Source organism: Penaeus chinensis, chromosome 16 (genome assembly GCF_019202785.1).
Source record: "Penaeus chinensis breed Huanghai No. 1 chromosome 16, ASM1920278v2, whole genome shotgun sequence".
Lineage (NCBI taxonomy): Eukaryota > Metazoa > Arthropoda > Malacostraca > Decapoda > Penaeidae > Penaeus > Penaeus chinensis.
The window spans coordinates 7,662,110-7,684,085 of NC_061834.1; the positions used below are offsets into that span (position 1 = coordinate 7,662,110).

General features: G+C 34.1%; 1 protein-coding gene across 1 annotated transcript; it reads left to right on the top strand.

Moving 5' to 3' along the window:
- The first annotated feature begins 125 nt into the window (after positions 1-125).
- On the top strand, positions 126-17,318 carry LOC125033218 (AF4/FMR2 family member lilli-like). The gene is given in 10 exon segments (XM_047624601.1): positions 126-278; positions 3,091-3,344; positions 3,800-3,950; positions 10,775-11,075; positions 12,019-12,130; positions 12,967-13,242; positions 13,626-14,268; positions 14,359-14,512; positions 14,716-15,795; positions 16,583-17,318. Coding segments are annotated over 9 exon segments (3,309 nt in total). The 5' UTR covers positions 126-278; positions 3,091-3,126; the 3' UTR covers positions 16,957-17,318.
- The last annotated feature ends 4,658 nt before the right edge of the window (positions 17,319-21,976 follow it).

Here is a 21,976-nt window from a genome sequence, read left to right on the forward strand (position 1 = left end):
GACCTACGCATCATCCTAATCCCCAAAGATCCAGGAAGTCCCCTTAACCCAGATATAAAACTTCCCAAACCCTTCAAAATCTCCCCAAACCCTTCACAATTTACCCCAAATCCCCTTTGAAACCCCGAAACCCCCGTATAGCCCGTTAAAAAGCGTCGGTTTTTAATCTGTCATCGCTCGTCATTTGTTACATCCGGGACCCGCTGTTCCGACGCATGCGCAGAACCCGTGTTTCCTCAACCTCAACTTTGCCACCAACTTCAGTCCTTATTTTAGTTGTAAGTTTCATTCTTTTGATGGGTTTCTCGGGCTTTTAAGCCTGCCAAGAAGGTAGTTTGATCTCTCATCTATTACAGAGATGGGGAATAAAGAGCCTAGGACGCACATCGAGGCATAAATAAGAGCAAATATGTCGAGAAGTCTTGAGTTGTCTCCCCTTTTCCCAGTTAAAGTCCGGTTGACATCAATGTAGATTTTCATGAAATAGAAAGATGTCATGAAGGAGGTCATGATCCCTATTGGCGCAGTTGATCATGGCATAATTTTTGGAATAGGTCTCGAAGGGCTAATTGGGGGAGGAGAGACGTCCGAGCCCCAATTACGGCAGTTGAAGGTCACTCCTAAAGGGAAGGAAAGACACAAATATGTACGACTCGTATATCCCCCTTTTCTCGGCCTATGCTCCGCTTTAGGCCTCGGTTCGCGCAAGTTTGGTAGATTTGGGGGCGAGGCAGATGGGTATGACGTGAGTTAAGGTGGTGAAAATACCTGAATGTTTTGTATGTATGGATTAATTACCTTTTGTTGTGGTGAAAGCTGGTTGGTCGAGAATCAGCTGTTAATTTTGTTTACAATGAACCCGAGCTCAAAACCGAGCCAGAATCTCATAAAAATGATCCAAACCTGATCCTCTCGGGGTCTTATGATCTAGTGTTTTGTGTTGATTTGAGAGGAAGGGATATAGAGTTCACACAAAGCTGTTCTTTTGACAGAACTAATGTGGATGTTTGTTTGTTTATGTTCTACAGCTTTCCTTTTTTGACTTATTATTTTCAGTCATAAGTGGAACTTTAAGTGTGAATTAGGGATTTTAGATCTGTTGTTTACCTATGAGTGTAGTAAACAAAGAAATTGCTGTGGAATGTTAGAAATTATTGATGAACTTGTCGTTGTGATAGATATATTTATTTATCTATCTTGTGCCGCACGCAGACGTAATTAGATGTGTGTAACAAATACATATGAGCTTATATTCACTTTCAAACATATGTACAATCTAAGGTTAAAAAAATGTACACAATCTTAAATGTAATTTCAAACACACACACACCCCTAAACTCGTATATGAATGTAAATATTCTAACATAACTAGACATACGTATGTCCACTCGCACACACACATGAATAGACATGCCCAAATACAGTTATAGATCCATAACCCACGCATTGAGACACACAAATGTACACACCCACACACTAACTTAAAGAAATGTACACGCCCACATACTGCACTTCTAAATGCACACACCCATATACTGCACTTTCAAATGCACACACCGACACAGTCCTAAATTCATGATGTAAAATAACCCTGAAAAAGACACTCAAACTCAAAGAAATACACATACACATGAGAAAATAGGTATGCTTGGAATCACACTCGAGAAACCAAAGACAAAGGAAACTGTAGCTGTGCAGATACAAAAGAACATAGACTCACATGAAGATATAGATATAGATACAGATACAGATACAGACATACATGCATAAAAACATATGGAGACAAAGAAAATTCTCTGTATATTTGGTTATGTTGAAGAATGGTGATAATAGTGTTGCATAGTTAGCAAGTTTAGTAGTCTAAGACCTTCAATTACTGAAATAGTATTTCAATTTTGAGTTTTTGGAAAAAAGAGAGAGAGAAAACAGGCATTACTTCATGTTTATTTGGGTAAACCAGATTAGATTGGTTCTGTTTATCTTCTGATCATGAAGAGAAACTGCAGTAGTATTAAAGAGTGATTTGTTTATGTTTAACAAAAAGTAAACAATAAGTAATGACTTGTTGCAGAGCAGTCAGGAGGAATCAGGAACTTAGTAGTGTGTCAGTAATTATTATTACACAAAAATAATAACAAGCAAATCCTTTATTTAATGGGAATATCACAGATGTTAGATGATACACAGCTGTATGTATTAATTTTGTATTACAAGAAAGGAGTATGTTTTCATCAAGTAGAATGGGGCTATACCCCTTCATTTGTAAAAATATCTATGGTGTGTTTTTCTTAAGCCTTTGTTTATCTTTGTTTTTTATATTCTCTATAAATATAACTTATCAGATAATTTGTATTATCAGTATTTTATCCAGCTGTTCAAGATATCGGATTTTTATTTACCATAACACTTCCTTATTCCATGATGATAACCTTGTTCCATTTGGCACATTTCTCAAGGTAAGGGTGCAAGTGACACTGTCTTGTGTAACCAGTTAGTTATGTTTGTTTTATCCAGATGAGTCTTTTCTTGTTATGATGTACATGTTTAGGATGAGATAGGTAACTAGACAATAGGTCAAATGTAGGTTCGACTTGGATTTAACGTCTAAAGTAACTACTTACATATTCTGAAAGTGCTGGAGACACTGGCTCTTAAAGATACCAAAGAAGTGTTGTAAAAATTAACAAGTATGGATTATATGGTCTTTAAAAAGTATTTTTACTTGATATTTGTATTTCTTTGTGTAGCATTTGTTTAGGTGCATTTTGCGTATACTAGGGATAATATAGAGTTTTCTGTTACCGATGCTTTTTGTACAAGAAATTGATTATTCTATTTAATGATTTTGATTATTAGATACATTATCTACAAGAGTGTTCAATTGTGTATGCATAATTGAAGATAATTGGATATTAAGTAGCATTTCACAAAATATAAAAGATTTTCCTGATCTGATTTTGTGGTCTGATGAAATTATATATACAAAGAACTATTTTGTTGAAGTATATATATACAGGGGAATTATGTTATTGACATTTTGTTAGTGTTATTTGTTTTCAAAGCTATTTTATTTATTTGTTTCTATTTCAGGTGATCCACTATCGGATATAGGATCAACTTTAAAAAATGTCGGTGCTAAACTTAAGTGAGGATATGGTGGAGTGCCCACTATGTATGGAGCCGTTGGAGATGGACGACCTAAACTTCTTCCCGTGTACGTGCGGGTACCAAATATGTCGGTTCTGTTGGCATCGGATCCGGACAGACGAGAATGGTCTTTGCCCCGCCTGTCGGAAGGCCTACCCTGAAAACCCTGCAGACTTCAAGCCCTTATCGCATGAAGAGTGTGTATCTTATAATCCTGTTTTGTGTTTGTTAATCGTAGTATTTTATTTCTTTCTTTCTTTATTTGCTTCAAGATATTGAAGTGTGTTGATGATGATGTGATAGTTATGCAGTTTTTAAAGAGTTATGTTTAGGAGTCATATTATTTAGAATCCCCCCCCCTCCACCTTGCTCATGATTTTGTTTTAATATCATGGATATATATGATTTCATATCTATTAGTAGGCCAGCACTGCCCATTTATTGATAATCTTGACAACTATCAAAAAAAAAAAAAATATATATATATACAAATTAGTTGCATCTAATTATTTTAATCCTGTAGAGGTACCTGAGTGATAGAAAAAGGGTGGGGTTATACCTTTTTTATTTTACAATATATAAAATATTTAAAGCTAAATAACATGTTGCCAAAATCAAGTAAACTATAACTTGCATTACTTTATTCTTTCAGGCTGCAGCGAATAAGGCAGGAGAAGCGTCAAAAGGATGCGCAACGTAAGCAAAAGGTGACGGAGAACCGAAAACACCTCGCCAATGTCCGTGTGGTGCAGAAGAACCTCGTGTTTGTGGTTGGTCTCTCTACGCGGCTAGCAGATGCGGAGGTGATTTGCTTTCTTGTTTTGAGTTATGCTAGAGGGGACTGCCATTCTTTATTTACTTGTTTAAATTATGCTAGAGAGGACTGCCATTCTTGATTTACTTGTTTGAGTTATGCTAGAGGGGATTGCCATTCTTTATTTACTTGTCCCACATAGTATGCAAGCTTTCTCTTCTTTGGCTTTGTCTTTCTCTAGATATTTCATAGAAAAATAAGATCATAGCTGTGGCTGCATGAAACCCTTGTACTAAGAAATCGAAAACAACTCATAAATCCTCTGTTCAAACATGAATAGATCTAGTGCAGTTGTTTTACTGCATCTAAGATCAGTAGTTTCCTTCCATGGGTGCCCTTATTACTAAATCTTACAAGGACATTAAGCAGATTGTATCTTAAAAACAACCATGTTGCTTAGCTATTAGGAGAGGCATCAGTTTTGTAGCATCAGTGATATGCAAATATTTTTCCTCAGGGGATAAACACTCAGGCCTGCAAAGTCACAGTTTATCTTTAACAAGGAAATATTCTCATGGACTGTTTGCCAAGCATGCCTGATTCCAAGAAATCCCATTAAGCTAAAAAAAAAAAAAAAAGAATTGCAAAGCTATAAGAATAACACAAAAACTTAGTAAGCATATTGAAGAGCAATGTTTTAACAACCATGCCCATCATTTGCCACATGAGAAATGCACTGGTTATTTGATATAGTAAATAATCAAGAAAAGGGGACATCAAGTACTTAGAAACCTATTTAAGTGTTATGTACAAAAAGAAAACTTTTACCACCATCCTCATTCATTTCCATGACTTGATAGTCGTGGCTGCTGCAGACCTGCCAGTGGTTTTCCAGAATAGATTTGCTCAGGCCCTCCCTCCACAGACAACTCAACAAGGCTGTGAAGAAGAGTGATGAGTCACTGATTCCTCTTTCTGCCTAAACTCTAACATCCACTGTCCACTCCAGTCAAAATTAGTGTTTCTGCATATAATACACAATATCAATTCAGTAGACGTGTATGTGTATTTCACGTGTATGTGTATATATGTATATATATTATATATATTATACATATGCATATATATTATATATATGTATATATATGTATATATATGTATATATATGTATATATATATATATATGTATATATATGTATATATATATGTATATATATGTATATATATGTATATATATTATATATATGTATATATATTATATATATGTATATATATGTATATATATGTATATATATGTATATATATGTATATATATTATATATATGTATATATATTATATATATGTATATATATTATATATATGTATATATATTATATATATGTATATATATTATATATATGTATATATATTATATATATGTATATATATGTATATATATGTATATATATTATAAATATGTATATATATGCATATATATTATAAATATGTATATATATGCATATATATTATATATATGTATATATATGCATATATATTATATATATGTATATATATGTATATATATGTATATATATGCATATATATGTATATATATGTATATATATGCATATATATGTATATATATGCATATATATGTATATATATGCATATATATGTATATATATATGCATATATATGTATATATATGCATATATATGTATATATATGCATATATATGTATATATATGCATATATATGTAAATATATGCATATATATGTATATATATGCATATATATGTATAGATTTGCATATATATGTATGTATAGATTTGCATATATATGTATGTATATATATGCATATATATGTATATAAATATATGCATATATATGTATATAAATATATGCATATATATGTATATATATATATATATATATGCATATATATGTATATATATATGCATATATATGTATATATATATGCATATATATGTATATATATGCATATATATGCATATATATGTATATATATATGCATATATATGTATATATATATGCATATATATGCATTTTATGCATATATATATACACATATATATGCATATATCTACATATATATACATATATATGCATATATATACATATATATGCATATATTATAATATATATGCATATATATTACATATATATGCATATATATGCATATATATACATATATATGCATATATATACATATATATGATATATATACATATATATGCATATATATACATATATATGCATATATATACATATATATGTATATATATATACATATATATGTATATATATGCATATATATGCATATATATACATATATATGCATATATATAAATATATATGTATATATATGCATATATATTATATATATGTATATATATTATATATATGTATATAAGAAATATATTAATATATGTATATATATTTTATATATGTATATATATTATATATATGTATATATATTATATATATGTATATATTATATATATGTATATATATTATATATATGTATATATATTATATATATGTATATATATTATATATATGTATATATATTATATATATGTATATATATTATATATATGTATATATATTATATATATGTATATATATTATATATATGTATATATATTATATATATGTATATATATTATATATATGTATATATATTATATATATGTATATATATTATATATATGTATATATATTATATATATGTATATATATTATATATATGTATATATATTATATATATGTATATATATTATATATATGTATATATATTATATATATGTATATATATTATATATATATGTATATATATATATATATATGTATATATATTATATATATGTATATATATTATATATATGTATATATATTATATATATGTATATATATTATATATATGTATATATATTATATATATGTATATATATTATATATATGTATATATATTATATATATGTATATATATATGTATATATATGTATTATATTTATATATATGTATATATATGTATATATATGTATATTATATTATATATATTATATATATGTATATATATGTATATATATGTTATATATATGTATATATATGTATTATATATGTATATATATGTATATATATGTATTATATATTTATATATATGTATATATATTATATATATGTATATATATTATATATATGTATATATATTATATTATGTATATATATTATACATATGTATATTATTATACATATGTATATATATTTACTATATGTATATATATTATAAATGTTATATATTTATAATGTATATATATTATACATATGTATATATATTATACATATGTATTATATATTTTATATGTATATATATGTGTATGTACATATGTATATATATGTTATGTATGTATATTATATATATATGTTTTATGTTATATATATGTGTATGTATGTTATAAATAACATAGAAGTTTGTATCAGAATTAATATTTCACACAATTCCATTTGCAACTGCAAAAAAGGTGGAATTTTTGCACATAGAAGGTGTCACAAGTGCTCTTTCAGCAAGGAATTCTCCATTCCTTGATTTTTTTTGTTTTGTTTATGCTGTTAATGTTGATACTGCAATTATTGTAAAAATTCCAATAGTAATAAAAGACAAAGACAAATCTTCTAAGATCAAGGAAAAGGGTAAACAGGTGAGATAGGCAGGACTAATGATTGACTCCATGGTGACCAAGTATTTCTGGAACCATGTATGTCTAAATGCAATTATTAAACTAAAGTCACTATGAACATGGCATGTATGTCATGTCATCCCACCTCAATGGTTAATTATTACACTACATAAATTAATCTCATTCTAGGGAAAAGATCCTACCATTTTTCACAATTTGTACTAAATAATGGCCTGATAGTTATGAATGGATACTTGCACAATAAACTGTGATTTGCCATGATCATAGTAAATGTGACCATAGAGGTTAACCCATTTGGATTCTGATGTTTCACTGCCATCACATGACCCAAAAGACAGGCATCCGGCCTACAGGCATTAGGCTTACTTGAATAAGCCTAATTCCTGTAGGCCGGGTGCATAGTAACACGTGTGTGTGGTGACAAGACTCAATGCCTCTCCTTTGCAACGTTATTTTGTCTTTTTCTGCAAAGGCCTAAAGGGAAAAAAAAAGAAAATATGCCCTTTTCTAAGTCTGTATTTGTAATTTGATTTGCTTTATCTAGATGGTAATAATAGACTGTTTTCCTTGCACAGACTATATCATTTCTCTAGGTAATCAGTAACTCAGTGCAATAATAATAACAATAATTAGTACTGCTATTTGTGTTTTTTTTTTTTTTTTTTTTTTTTTTTTCATACTATTTAATTGTCTGTAAAATAAGAATAAGAAACATGGAAATAGTGTCTTCCCTGGAGCCGGTACTCTTCTAGTCATGGTTCATGGATAGTATATTTCATACTCATTTATCAATTGAAATAATACAAAAACTCTTTCTTAAATTCCCACTGAGTTCAATCATCCTCCAAGAGCTTTGTGCACTCGTGGTTAATCCTTTCTGTCACCCTAGCCTTCAGCAGAAATTCATGATGGCATGTTACTTTCACTCCAGCCCTCAACCAAATTTTCATGTTACCTGCCCCTCAAGCCAAATGTGTTCTTGTGTTGGTCTTGTCGTCCAGATCATGGGGGTTAATGTTTAGCAGTGACTGTAGCTTTGACATCAGGGTGTTAGTTCAGGTTCTAGTATTACCTCATGGGGCGTGCTGTAATTCTGCACAGATTTTAAGGCTCTGGCATACATTGATTTTTGATTAATGTGGCATACCTGCATCTGTACATAATCTAACCCAGCATAACCACCACCATATCACAAAGCTCTTATGTTGTTTTCAATGTCATCATCATTCTCCATCATCATTGTCATTATTGTCATCCATCATCATCGATCATCATTATCAGCACTCGCATGATCATCATAAACATCCTCATCATTATCATTATTATCATGATTATCATGATTGTCATTATTGCTATCATCATCGTTGTTGTCATTCATCATCATCATCATCATCATCATCATTATTATCATCATCATCATCATCATTATCATCATCATTATCATTAATCTTAGGCCATCAAAACATATTATTGACAACATTTTTATTGACATGACTTTTATATCACTGGCTTGACATGAAAGAAAAGAGGGAGAGGGAGAGAGCCTTGAAGCAAAACAAACTGTTGCTATTCTAGGTGCATTTGCACTTGAAGACCTATAGTGACAATAACAGACAAACAAACAGGGAGAGAGGCAGAATGACAAAGATAGAAAACTAGAGGATTATGTGAGTATGTGGTCTTGAATATTTGTGAATTATTGGTATAGGGAAAGGAAAGGGTTTGTCTTCGAGGAGAGGCTTAAGATGTAAGGCATTGTTCTCTCTTTAATATTGTTATGCAAAATAGGTCTGATTGGTTGTAGTTAGAAGTATGGAACAGTCTCTGTTTATTTTTTATTTTTTTCCCTCCAGTCCCCCCCCCCCCCCTGATTCCCGGGTTAGAAATATCACAAGCCTCTTGACTTGCTGAAATTAGGTTATTCATGTGAGACATTTGTTTTATTTAGGTTTGTGAAGGGTAGACTTGCCAAATATGCAGGGAAGGGGGGAAGGAGGAGGAGGGGGAGGTGCAGGTAAAGAAATGTTTACACCTGGCTGCCAAGTTTTACTTTGGCATTGGTCTGCAAGATCTGTCAAAGGTAAAATGTGTAGGTTCAGATGTTTCTGCTTATCAACCATTTGTAGATGTGTGCTCCTTAGACGGCATCCCATTTGTGACAAAATCCCCTTGGCTTTTGGTAATATACAATTGCCATTGCTTATAGGGCTTGAGGGTGCCAAACCTGGATGTTGCTGCCTGCTTATTTTCTTCCAATCCGAGGAAGAATATATATATTTTTTTCTCTCGGTATTGTATTATTGCTGTTTTTAGTGTTATTTCAGAAAGGTCTGTTGTCAAAATACAGAATTTGAGAACTCTGAAGATTAATTGAGCAAAGTAAGAGAGAGATGACTACATATGCTTCTGCCAAAATAATGTCAGAGAAGGACATATTATACAAGTTGGAGATGAGCCTAGGTCCATTTAAGTTAAAGAGGGAGGTCTTGTTGACTTTGATTGAAAGATAGAGTGACAGTTATGTTATCCTCAAGGTAAAGGATTACACAAGAATTTTTTTACATTTTTCATTTGTGGTTGTATGCTTTAACTAAACCTCACAATTAACCCTTTGCCACCAAAATAAAATATATAATTCAATGTAGTTTTGTTTTATGAAATGTGTTTACACAAGTGATCAGCAACCAGGGATTCAATCAGTAGACCTTGTGACCTCACCTTTCATTTTGGAAAAAAATGTTCTTTTAACTAATGCTATTAATATCAGTGATGTTCATGTGAGAATCATCTGTGTAAAGACAATTAATAAACTAAACTCTTAGTGGGCATGGCATGTCATACATGTCATACATGCCAACCCAAGGGGCATTGGGTTAATTTTGGTCATCAGTACATATGGTATGGTATCTGTTATATAACACAGTTGGCTCTAATTTGATGTCTTGGTTAGGTTTATGAAAACCACTACCTTAACCGAGGTGATGTCTTTTAATGGTTTATTTTATATTTGTATTTTAACATAATGTTAAAGAATTGAAGTTTCCTTTCATTGTATGATTAAGACTATTAATCATAAGGCTTTATATAACTATACCAAAGTTTTCTTTATGTTTTACACATTTCTCTCTTCCTGTACCAAATTTTAGTGTTTGTTCATAACCAGAGCTGAAGTGTTTAAAGCATATCAAGATATATTTTACATTAAAACAAATTCTAAGTCCAATTTTATCTCTAAATTTTCACACAAATGTCATTATTTGAAAATTAAATCTTAATTAACAGGGTCCAAGTGCATCAGCGTACGTCACCTATCAGCGTGCAGAGGATGCACTTAGAGCTATCCAAGCTGTAAATAACATCCACGTGGATGGGCGGACGTTGAAGGCCTCCCTTGGTACCACCAAGTACTGCTCCCACTTCATGAAGAACCAGCAGTGCCCTAAACCAGACTGCATGTATCTTCATGAATTAGGTAATGAAAGGCTCATAGCAAAATTAATAAAGAATTAGGTTCTTTTCCTTCTTGATATAGATATGTGATAGATTATTGGATTGTAAACCTTCGAAGAGAAAGTTTTATTTATTTAAGTTTTCCTAGATGGGAGAATAAGAAATTTACAAGTGAATTGTACCTGCCTATGAAGTTTGTAGAATCTTGAGCTACAAGTTTGGTGTGTGTCCGAAGAGGTGTTTTGTATGACTTAAAATGTCAGTTTGAAATCCATGTGTTAATTGAATTGCCTCTGTTAATGATATATAGAGAATGATCAACTTCAAAGAACTGTAACCCTCTAGCTTGTCTGTTCCCCAGATGCAAAATGGGGCTTGATTTTCAGGTGTCACTAGGTTAAATATTTGTTGCAGGCATTGAAGAACTCAGTATTATGCATCAGAAGATTATATTTCATTGTCACATAAAAGTGTCTGTGAAGCACAAATTAGAAAGAAAAAAAAAGTTTTCACACTTATCCCTTGTTTGTGAATGAAAATTGTGGCAGCAGTGATAAACAAAACACAAACTTATTTCTATTACATAAGATAATAAATCATGTATTTGGATATACTTATACATATCTATATGTATTAATAATAATTTAAAAAATAATACGCCAGGAGGTACAGTCCCACGGTGACTACTAGAAGTGGGAAAACAAGACTGTGATTGGCCTGCATGGGCTGTGGAGGTATTGGGGATATGTCATTGGTGTAGCTGAAGGATAATTGCCAGATATTACCATGTGTCTCATTTATAGGGAAAAAAAGTTTTGGGAGGAAAGTCCACCAGTTTTTTGAGAGCCCTTCCACTATCACATTTTTTAATAGGGTAAAATGTTGGTCAAAGTGCACTTATGATTCAGCAGAAAGTTATTGCAAGGAGGAAGAGTGGCCTTCTTAAATCCATATTCGTCTTTCAGGAGATGAATCGGCAAGCTTTACGAAGGAGGAGATGCAGCAGGGTAAACATCAAGAGTTTGAAAAGAAGCTTCAAGACCATTACTTAGGGATATCTTCATCTGAAAAAAATAGGTTGGTGATGATGATATGCACTCTTCAAGTTTTTTGTTTTGAGATAATTATTATTAGTTGAGGTTTGCAAGGTCATATGATTGATATTGTCAGTTAAATTACTCAGATTAAAACTGTTGTCATCTGTTTACATTGATACTGATATTTTTGAAAAAGCTAGTCTGATTTTATTTATGAAAATCCTTGATGAAAACTGTTGAGCTAAGCTCTGCCTCTTCTGTGTCATTATTTATTGCATTTTTTTTTTCCTTGGTTTACTTATGTTTATTTTTTATCATTATTAGCACAGAACCATTTTCAAAGAATAGTTAATGGAAAACCCTTACATAGAATATCGTACAGAAAAAGGGGCAGAGTTAAAGACATCATAGCATTAAGTTAATAATGGTGCACTGTGAAATACTACATATAGTTAGGTATATAATTATTTGTATAATTTACATGGAATTGTTATAATTACTAGAAGCAAACAAAAGTTCCACTCTTTTAATAAACAGTGTTACATGCTATAAGTAATCATTTGTGGATGCTCAAGGGTAAAAATTCATTTAATTTTTGGGTTTAATAGGTTGGAGAAGTGGTGCTATCTGATTTATAAATACCTTGGTTATGGCTTACATGTTGTTGTTTTTTTATTTATTTATTTTTTTTACTTTTTACTTTTTACTTTTTACTTTTTACTTTTGATTAACATTTTCCATGTCCTTGACTAGCCAGTTTTTCAAGCTGAAGAACAGAGAGTTGTCTTTGTGGATAGGCATCATTGATATTCAAATTACCGCTGGTTTGCTATTGCACACGGCACTGACCTCCCCCCTCTCTCCTTCCCCCCGTAGCAGCAACCCAATACCTACACCACAACCAGCCACCTCAGGAAATACCACTTCAAGTTCTAGTAAGCGTTCAGCATTGGGTGGGGGTAAGGAGAACACGGCCCCAAAAGAACAGCCGGCGGCGGCCCTCACCCCAGATCCCGACTCAGGCGAGGCTTGGCCTTCTCTCCACGCAATAGCCACCAAAGAAAGTAAAAAATCCAAAGGCAGTAAAGGCGATAGAAGTAATGGCTCGACAAAACACACCGATACAGATGAGCATAATAATAATAACAAAAAGTAAGTATATTGTTTTCTTTGTTAATTTATTCCCCCCCCCCTCCCCCCCATACCTTATACCCTTCATAGATTATATAGAAATTTACTTATAAGGAAAACTTTGCATTTGTTCTTTATATTGTAGTCAGTTTCACAAGAATGGTGTATTGGATAAAAGTGAATGGATTTATTTTATTTCATTTTTTATTTTTTGAAAAATGACTAATCTATTTGATTATTGAATTAATCAATAGATTTATTTATTTATATATTTGTATGTTTATTTATTTATTTATGTATTGATTTATTTGACTATTTATGAGAAAGTTTGCTTACCTGTTGATAAAGCTTCATATTGCTTTTTTAATTACAAAATTACTTAATAAATGTTACTTTCCTTGCAGAGGAAATAAGGAAAGAGAAAGAGAAAGATCTAATAATGCAAGAAGCAGCAATGGCAGCAGTGCCAGCAGTAGCTGTAGCACTGTCAGCAACAGTAGCAGTAGCAGCAATAGCAGCACAAGTGGCAGTAGTAGCAGCTCAAGTAACGGTCTGGGAGTGGATATGGTGAACCACAGTGTGAGTCCTGTGGTGACATCGTCTCCATCCTCGGCCCATGAGAGCTGCACCTCATCTGCCTCGACAACACCGCCCCCTTCATTCGACACCCCCATCATCCCTCCCTCGCCTCCTCCCAGTTCCACGTCCCCCATGCCGGTATCCTGCGCGGGGGAGATCCCTCAGGAGGAGTCCCCCCTACCCACACCGCCCTCGTCCCTCTCGTCATCCTCAGAGCCTTCTTCATCCCTCCCGTTATCACAACAGTTCTCACGCTCGGCTGCCGCAGCTGCTTCACTCTTCTCGGACAACAGCAACAGTTTCTTTTCCTCTGGGCCTTCTCTTCCACTACAGCGAGCTACACCACCACTTCCACCAGCCTCATCCCCACAACAACAGCAACAGCTCCACAACAGTCACACTAACAGTCAGCAACAACAGCAACATCAACAACAACAGCAACAACAGCAACAACAACAACAGCATCAGCAACAACAACAACAACAACAACAACAGCATCAGCAACAACAACAGCAACAGCAGCAACAACAGCAACAGCAGCAGCAGCAACAACAGCAACTTCAACAACAGCAACAACAACAACAACAACAACAACAGCAACAACAACAACAGCAACAACAACAACAGCAGCAACAACAACAGCAGCAGCAACAACAGCAACAGCAGCAGCATCAGCATCAGCAGCAACATACACTGCACAGTGCTGCCCCAGGTATGTGTAAGTGTATACGAAGCAAATTTTTAATGATAATGTTAGGAAATGGGAAATGATAATGAACTTTTTCTAATTGAATGTACAGTTTACATAAATTCTCTCATGCTTTCCCTTGGTCAATTATATACAACTGAAGGAAAAAAAATATCCATTTGCATAACCTGCATAATTAAATATATATATATATTTTTTTTTTCCAGATTGGGCCAGTAAATCAGAAGTATTCAATATGGACAGTGTATTTTCCTCCCAGAATCGCTCAAGTAACACTTGGAACTGTATATTTGATTTTGAAAAGGGTGAAGATATTCCAGGGATCAGTAATTTAGTTGACGATGAACTTGGTTTCGATCCATTTGAAGAAACTAACAAAGCACTAGCAGAAGATATAAAAATAGAACAAAAGCAACAACAACTACAGCGGCACCAGCAGCAACTCCAACAGAACCAACACAACCAACACCAAAGTCAGCATCAGCATCCTCACCTTCAACGGCAACAGCAGCAGCAACAACAACAGCAACAACAATTAAGACAAGGGTTAAAATCAATGCTGGACTACTCGACTCCCAGCGGACAGTCTCGTGCCAGATTGCCACCTCCAGGTTTCAATGGCCTCAACAGCTTCAACTCCTTCGGAATGCCTAGACAGAGTCAGCCCGAGCCCAGTAAACTATTACCACCATTCCTCAGTGGTCTAACGGGCAATCCTAGCTTAGGGACACAAGGACTGGGGTCCCAGCCCGGGGTGCCGCCTATGAATGGCATGGTGAACTCCAATGGCCTGGGCATACCTCCGGGCCTGGGTGGAAACATCCTTGGCGGGGGTAACATGAGTGGGCTCGGGAATGGGGGTCTCTTGGGAGGCCTTGGAAATGGGCTACCTCCACACCTCCTACCGCCTGCGTCCCTTCTAGGTATGGACACACCTCTCAGTGCCTCACAAGGTCCTCCAGGTATAGGAATGCCCAAAGGAGATGCATTCCTCCTTAAAGATCTTGAGAATGGTCTTCGCAATATATTCCCAGCCATAAGTTCCGTTAGCACTATGAACACACTCAATACTGTCAACACACTCAACTCTCTCTCTGGAGCAGCCAACAACCCGACCTCACAAAATAATCCTCTTACAAGCTTCTTAAACATGGCTCACCACCACCAACAGCAGCAACAGCAGCACCAACACCAGCAGCACCAACACCAGCAGCAGCAACAGCATCTTTCTCAGCATTCTCTTCTGCATCAGCTGACAATGAGCTCTCTGGCAAATTCCCACAAAGGTATTAAAATTCTTTGCCTCACATGTTTTGTAATTTTCAAAGTAAAATGTTAAAAGAGTTAATAATTGTGCTGCAACAGATGGGGTTTTGTCATATTGCTCGTGTACTTTTCATCTTTATTTGTACTGTTTGTTTTTAGTTTCTAGTTTGAGAAATTCTCACATTGTTGTTTTTAATACTGCTTAGAGTGCTTGCATATTTTTAGCACATTTTATATTTTAGCTTATTGTTTCTCATGTTTTAGTTGATTTTATCAAGCCACTTTACAACACTACTTTATCCCTTAAACTGAAGATGAACATTAGATTGCCGACTCTTTGGAGAAGGTGCTTTCATCTTATAAAGCATGTTTTTATGGTAAAAAATGGTCAAATTGTGTGAAAATGATCAAGAGAGAAAGTTTCAAAATTGCTGTAGTTTCCCATGAGCTTGGAAAGTATGCTAAATATTACCATACTCAAATATGTCTGTCTCACAAGAAGTATGTCACAGGCCATTTAACTGATTTCTTATAAGTCATACTGCAGTTTAAGGGTAAAGGAAGTGAAGTACACAGCTTTCACATAATTACCATATTACTGGACATGTTTGATATTTCTCATTTTCTGTGTAAACACATTTCTTACTTAAAGTTAAACTATGATTGTGTCACCTCAAAGACCTTTTTAATTTTTTGATAGATAAGTTGAACAAACTAGTTTTCTTTGCAAATCATGTAAATCATTCTATCTAGATATATGGTAGACATATATGCTATAACTTTCTTTTTCCTTTTTCTTTTTTACAGCATGGAGCAACAGTGGTGCTCCTGACCTCACAGTACTTGACCCGGCTATTGTATCATCAGGACAGCTGACAGATTCCCGATCAGATTCTCCTCCACACTGGATGAAGACCATGGAACAACTCACAGAAGGAGGCCCCCATCCCCTCTGGAACAACTTGCTGCCCTGCAACCTGACGTCCGGTGGTCTGCCATCCGGGTTGGGTCCTCACACAGGCCCAGCGGGTACCGCGGCTCCCACACAGCGCTCCGTAGCACCCATGTGGCCCCCAACCTCCCCACCACCAGGTTTCAACAATATCTCTCCTCTACACCACCCCAAGCAGCATGAACCACACAAAATTGACAGTAAGCAACATTTCCTGCAGCATTGTTGACTTTCAGAATGTTTTGTACAATATTCCCGGAGTTTTTCTGCTCAGATGATGAGGGGGATATGATTATTGCAACTTATTTAGCCAAATAAAAATTTTAAAAAACTAAAAAAAAAAGAGAAAAAAACATTGTTAGCCTTGCAAGGAAAATGGAGAGTGATTAGGCAACAGAACTAGTCATTCACTCTTGGGAGAAAGAGCACTTCTGACACTTGTGGAGTAAATATCAAAAGTGTAACCTCCTACATGGCTTATGCTGTTATTGATGTCAAAATAATATGAGATTAGGCATGTTTTACTTTTTCGGGTGTTGCTTATGATAAGTATATGACTGAAATTATAAAGAAAAAAAAACAAAAAAAGAGGATGAAGCATTACTGTCGATGAGGAAGCACAGCCCATCATAGGAAACATCAGAATATGAAGTAGAACTTGTGCTTCATGAGGTAGATGAGCATGATGAGGGTCTGTATGTACTCCTCTCTACAGACATATTTAGCCAAGTGATATGCTTATGAAAAATGTCTTGCTATCATATCGTTATACACTATCCTAAAGTTCCCCCCTCCCCCACCCACCCCCCCTGCACACTTGTAATCTGTTGCAGAAGTCAGTTAGCCACTTTTGAAAGCTAACCCCCCGAAAACTTCCAAGTCTTCTGAAAAGTTGGCCAAAATTTGTAGTAGAAGGAGAGGCAAAGAGGTCTACAGGCACTTGTATTATATTAATTCTTCCTCTCTTTCCAGATCTCTAATAGCGGTAAATGGAGACGTTTATATCCTGTATGAGTGAAGATGAATATAGAAGAGTTTATTATATTGAGCTCCAGCCCCTTGTCAACCTGTTCTAAACCATTTATGCGAAGAGCCTACAAGTCATATAGCCACTTGTTGATGCATTGTTTAGAGAGAAAACGGTAGACGGGAAGTGGATTATTTTTCTAATTTGACCAAGTAAGCAGTGAATCCTCAAATGAAATTTCATCATATTTTTTAGATGTTTCTATTGGATTTAATAAAGTGAGAAGAAGAGTCCCTTTTTTTTTAACAACTTTGTATAAATATTAAAAGCTTTACACCAAACTTTCCCTTTGCTGTTTTTGGCAGCCTATTTAACTTGCATGCATTGAGAATCCTATTTTTTATTACTCTTTAAGTTACGAGATAGTACTGCACTTTTGACGGTCTTTACTACCTTTCCAACATTTAGCTGATGTTTCTTGAAGAGTAGTCAGGCATTTTTCAATTTATTTAGTGTTTAACTTGACCCTGGTATAAAAATAAAAATTGTCCGCTCAGTCGCCGGGAGCCAGATCTTTTTGTCATATTGCAGAGGTCAACTTTCCGCTCACGACAACTAAACGGTTTTTAAAAAGACAATGCCCAAGCACGTGACAAGTTTTTAAAGACTATACAGGTGTGAAGGTAATGGGGATCATATAAAGGTACTTCTAGAGTGCTGGATACTAAGGGAGTGTTGCCTTTTTTTCTCTTTTGTTTTGCCAAGACTGAAACAGGATTTTTTTTTCTGAGCACCAAGTTCGATCGAGTTTGTTAATACATTGAAGTGTACTTTTTAACTTTTTACTTGACTACTACTGTGTGTAGGAAAACTTAAAGATTACTTGTCTTTTGTAAACTTAGTTTTTTTGTTTTTTGTTTTTATTCTTCTTTTTGATCTTTTCTTTGGTTGGCAGGCTATCTATACTTGTGTAGTTTATATGTCTCACCTGCACCCTAAATATACCGGTTGCAAATGGAGAATTTTGAAGGAGGACTTGAAGGTGCAAGACGTTTGTATTAGATTTCTTTATCATATGATATATCTATATATATCTATCTATATATATATATTTATATAATATATAAATATTCACCCTTAGTACCCAGCAATCATATCCGTGTGGTAACTCTTGTGCATATGAGAATGATATTATTCATGTCTGTGCTACTTATCAATGCTGTATACCTACTTCACGAGGCCCTTTCCCACTCCCCCCTCCCCCCTCCCCACTCCCCACTCCCCACTCCCCACTCCCCACTCCCACAAGACTAATAGGACCTACCTTCCAGTGATTCCATAAACGCTGCAGACTGTTATCCCAACCCTCCTCTGGACAATATATATTTTTTTTCTTTTGTTCATGTACGAGGATATGGAAGTGCTGCTCTCCCATAGAAAGTAGTAATTCTCCACTGCTATGGAAAGGAAAATTGTACCATTTCTTTGTACCATTTACTGCTGTTTGAATCTTCAAAAGTGTGATGAAATGGGAGGGCTGGGGACTATTTTATATCGCGTGCAGAAGAGATGGCTGTCTTTAGACGCAGGCTGTCAAGAGTAGAAGTGAATGCTGCTGGCGAGGAACAAACGTCAAGAGCTGGTCAAGAAGTTTGGTTCATCTGGAGTGCAGACATCGCATCTACTGACTTGTACTAATATGACATCTATTATATAATGTGGATGCTATGGTATATTCTAGGACAACCTTCAACCAAACATTCTAATCAGAAAATAAAATTCAAAACATTTCACATATGGAAATTTTATTTACCGTACCATTTCCCCCAAAAAAACGGGTTCATTAAGGTGTTAAAAAATTAATAGCTGAAGTGTCAATGTTTTCATGTCAATTCTTTTTGTTATTAGTCAAGCAGGCTGTGATTCTGTTTCAATCTGCTTTTCTGCTATTTAGTGTGACAAACAATCAAGAGTTAACTTTGAATGATTATTTGATTTAAATTAAGTGGATCAATGAGAAACTCAGGAAATAATGACTATGATCATAATGATAATGAGAATAATAATAATAATAATAATAATAATAATAATAATAATAATAATAATAATAATAATAATAATAATAATAATAATAATAATAATAATAATAATAAATTAATAGATAATAATAAATAAAAGATAAAAGATAATAAAAGGTAATAACTACCACTACTACTACTACCACTACTACTACTACCACCACTACTACTACCACCACTACTACTACCACCACTACTACTACCACCACTACTACTACCACCACTACTACTACCACCACTACTACTTCTACCACTACCACTACTACCACCACTACTACCACTACTACTACGACTACCACCACTACTACCACTACTAATACGACTACCACCACCACTACTGTTACACTACTACTACTACAAATGATAATGATAAGTGTGAAGGCAATCATGGTAGGAGTAATAATGATGAGGCTGATGATGATACAACTAATATAATAATGTATTAATATAACTAATAATGATAATGAATGAAAATTATAATATATGATGATGGTGTTGGTGGTGGTGATATATGATTAAACTTCCAAAGTTGATACCAAGAAACCCTCAAGGAGAGTCACAGTGAAAGTGCGTAATACTTGAGGAGAGAGAGCTTGTATATAAACAAATAGAGTAATACATATTGCAAAGCTTGATGGAGTCCTGGGTGTGTTGTAGATGAACCTGAGGAAGGGAATGGTACGTGGCATAGTTCTTGCTGGTGATTAAGATGTGTATCATGACCTGGTGTGACTGGAAGAGTTGTGTCGAAGTGAAATGTGAGAGGAAGTATGTTTTCGTTTGGTGAAGGATTAGGGAGAGCGAATATAGTGAGACAGAAACAAAGAAAGGGAAACAGGCAGACTGAAGTAAAAAAAGAAAAAAAAAAGAAAAATAAACCAAAATGATGCAGAGGCTAAGTAAAGGGAAAATGATATAGAGAGGAGTTAGCGGCTAAAAGAATTTTAAAAAATGGGAGTATGTATTAAAACTACAAAATATCTCACATTAGAAAGCTGAGAGGTTTCAAGAGAAGGGAGGAGTGCAGTAAACGATCCTGAAGTTGGAGGAATAAAGCAAGACAAGGCAGTGACGTAGCTAGGTTGTTTTAACAGAGGTTGATAAGGGATGCTCAGGAGCATTCTGATAAAACAGGTACTAAGGCATATTCTAAAATCAAATTACTGGCGTGAAATACGGCATTGTACAATCACAGTTATAAACATTGTACCAAAACAACAGGTTGATGAATTAAATACATATAGGATAAGACAGAGTAAGATACTGATTGGTTACTTGATTTTATTGATAAAAGAGAGGCAGATATGTATTAAGAAAGGGGGAGGAGAGAGAAATGAGAAGGCAGGTATGGGGGAAGAAAAGATTTATGAAAGGAGGAAGGCAGACCATAAATAATAAATGTATTGTTGATGGAATGGTGGGTTGAGAACCACCAACATGATTATTACCTAAACAACTACTCCCCAGGGGAAGGCTTATTGGTCAGCCACCCAGTATGAAAACCCAGTCAACTACATGATGCCAACATAGTGCCACGATATAATATGTATGTATATATATAATATATATATATATATATATAACACATACAAAAATAAATGTATATGCACACATACATACATACATACATACATACATACATACATACATACATACATACATACATACATAACATACATACATACATACATACATACATACATACATACATACATACATACATACATACATACATACATACATACATACATACATACATACATACATACACATACACATACACATACACATACACATACACATACACGCACATACACACACACACACACACACACACACACACACACACACACACACACACACACACACACACACACACACACACACACACACACACACACACACAGAGGCATATATATATATATATATATATATATATATATATATATATATATATATATATTGTACAGTTGCTGTCACATGGAAAAACATGTGTTCTGGCCACTGACTGGCATTAGAAGTTTTAGTGTTCCAATCTTCGATTCGAAACAGAAGTTCGGTTCGGTTGTATTGGGGGCAAGGGGAGGGGGAGGAGGAGGATGGTTAGGGGGGGAGTGGCTAGTAGTAGGAAGTTTGACCTAATATGAAAAGGATGAGGATATTGTGTGTGTGTGTGTGTGTGTGTATGTGTATGTGTATGTGTG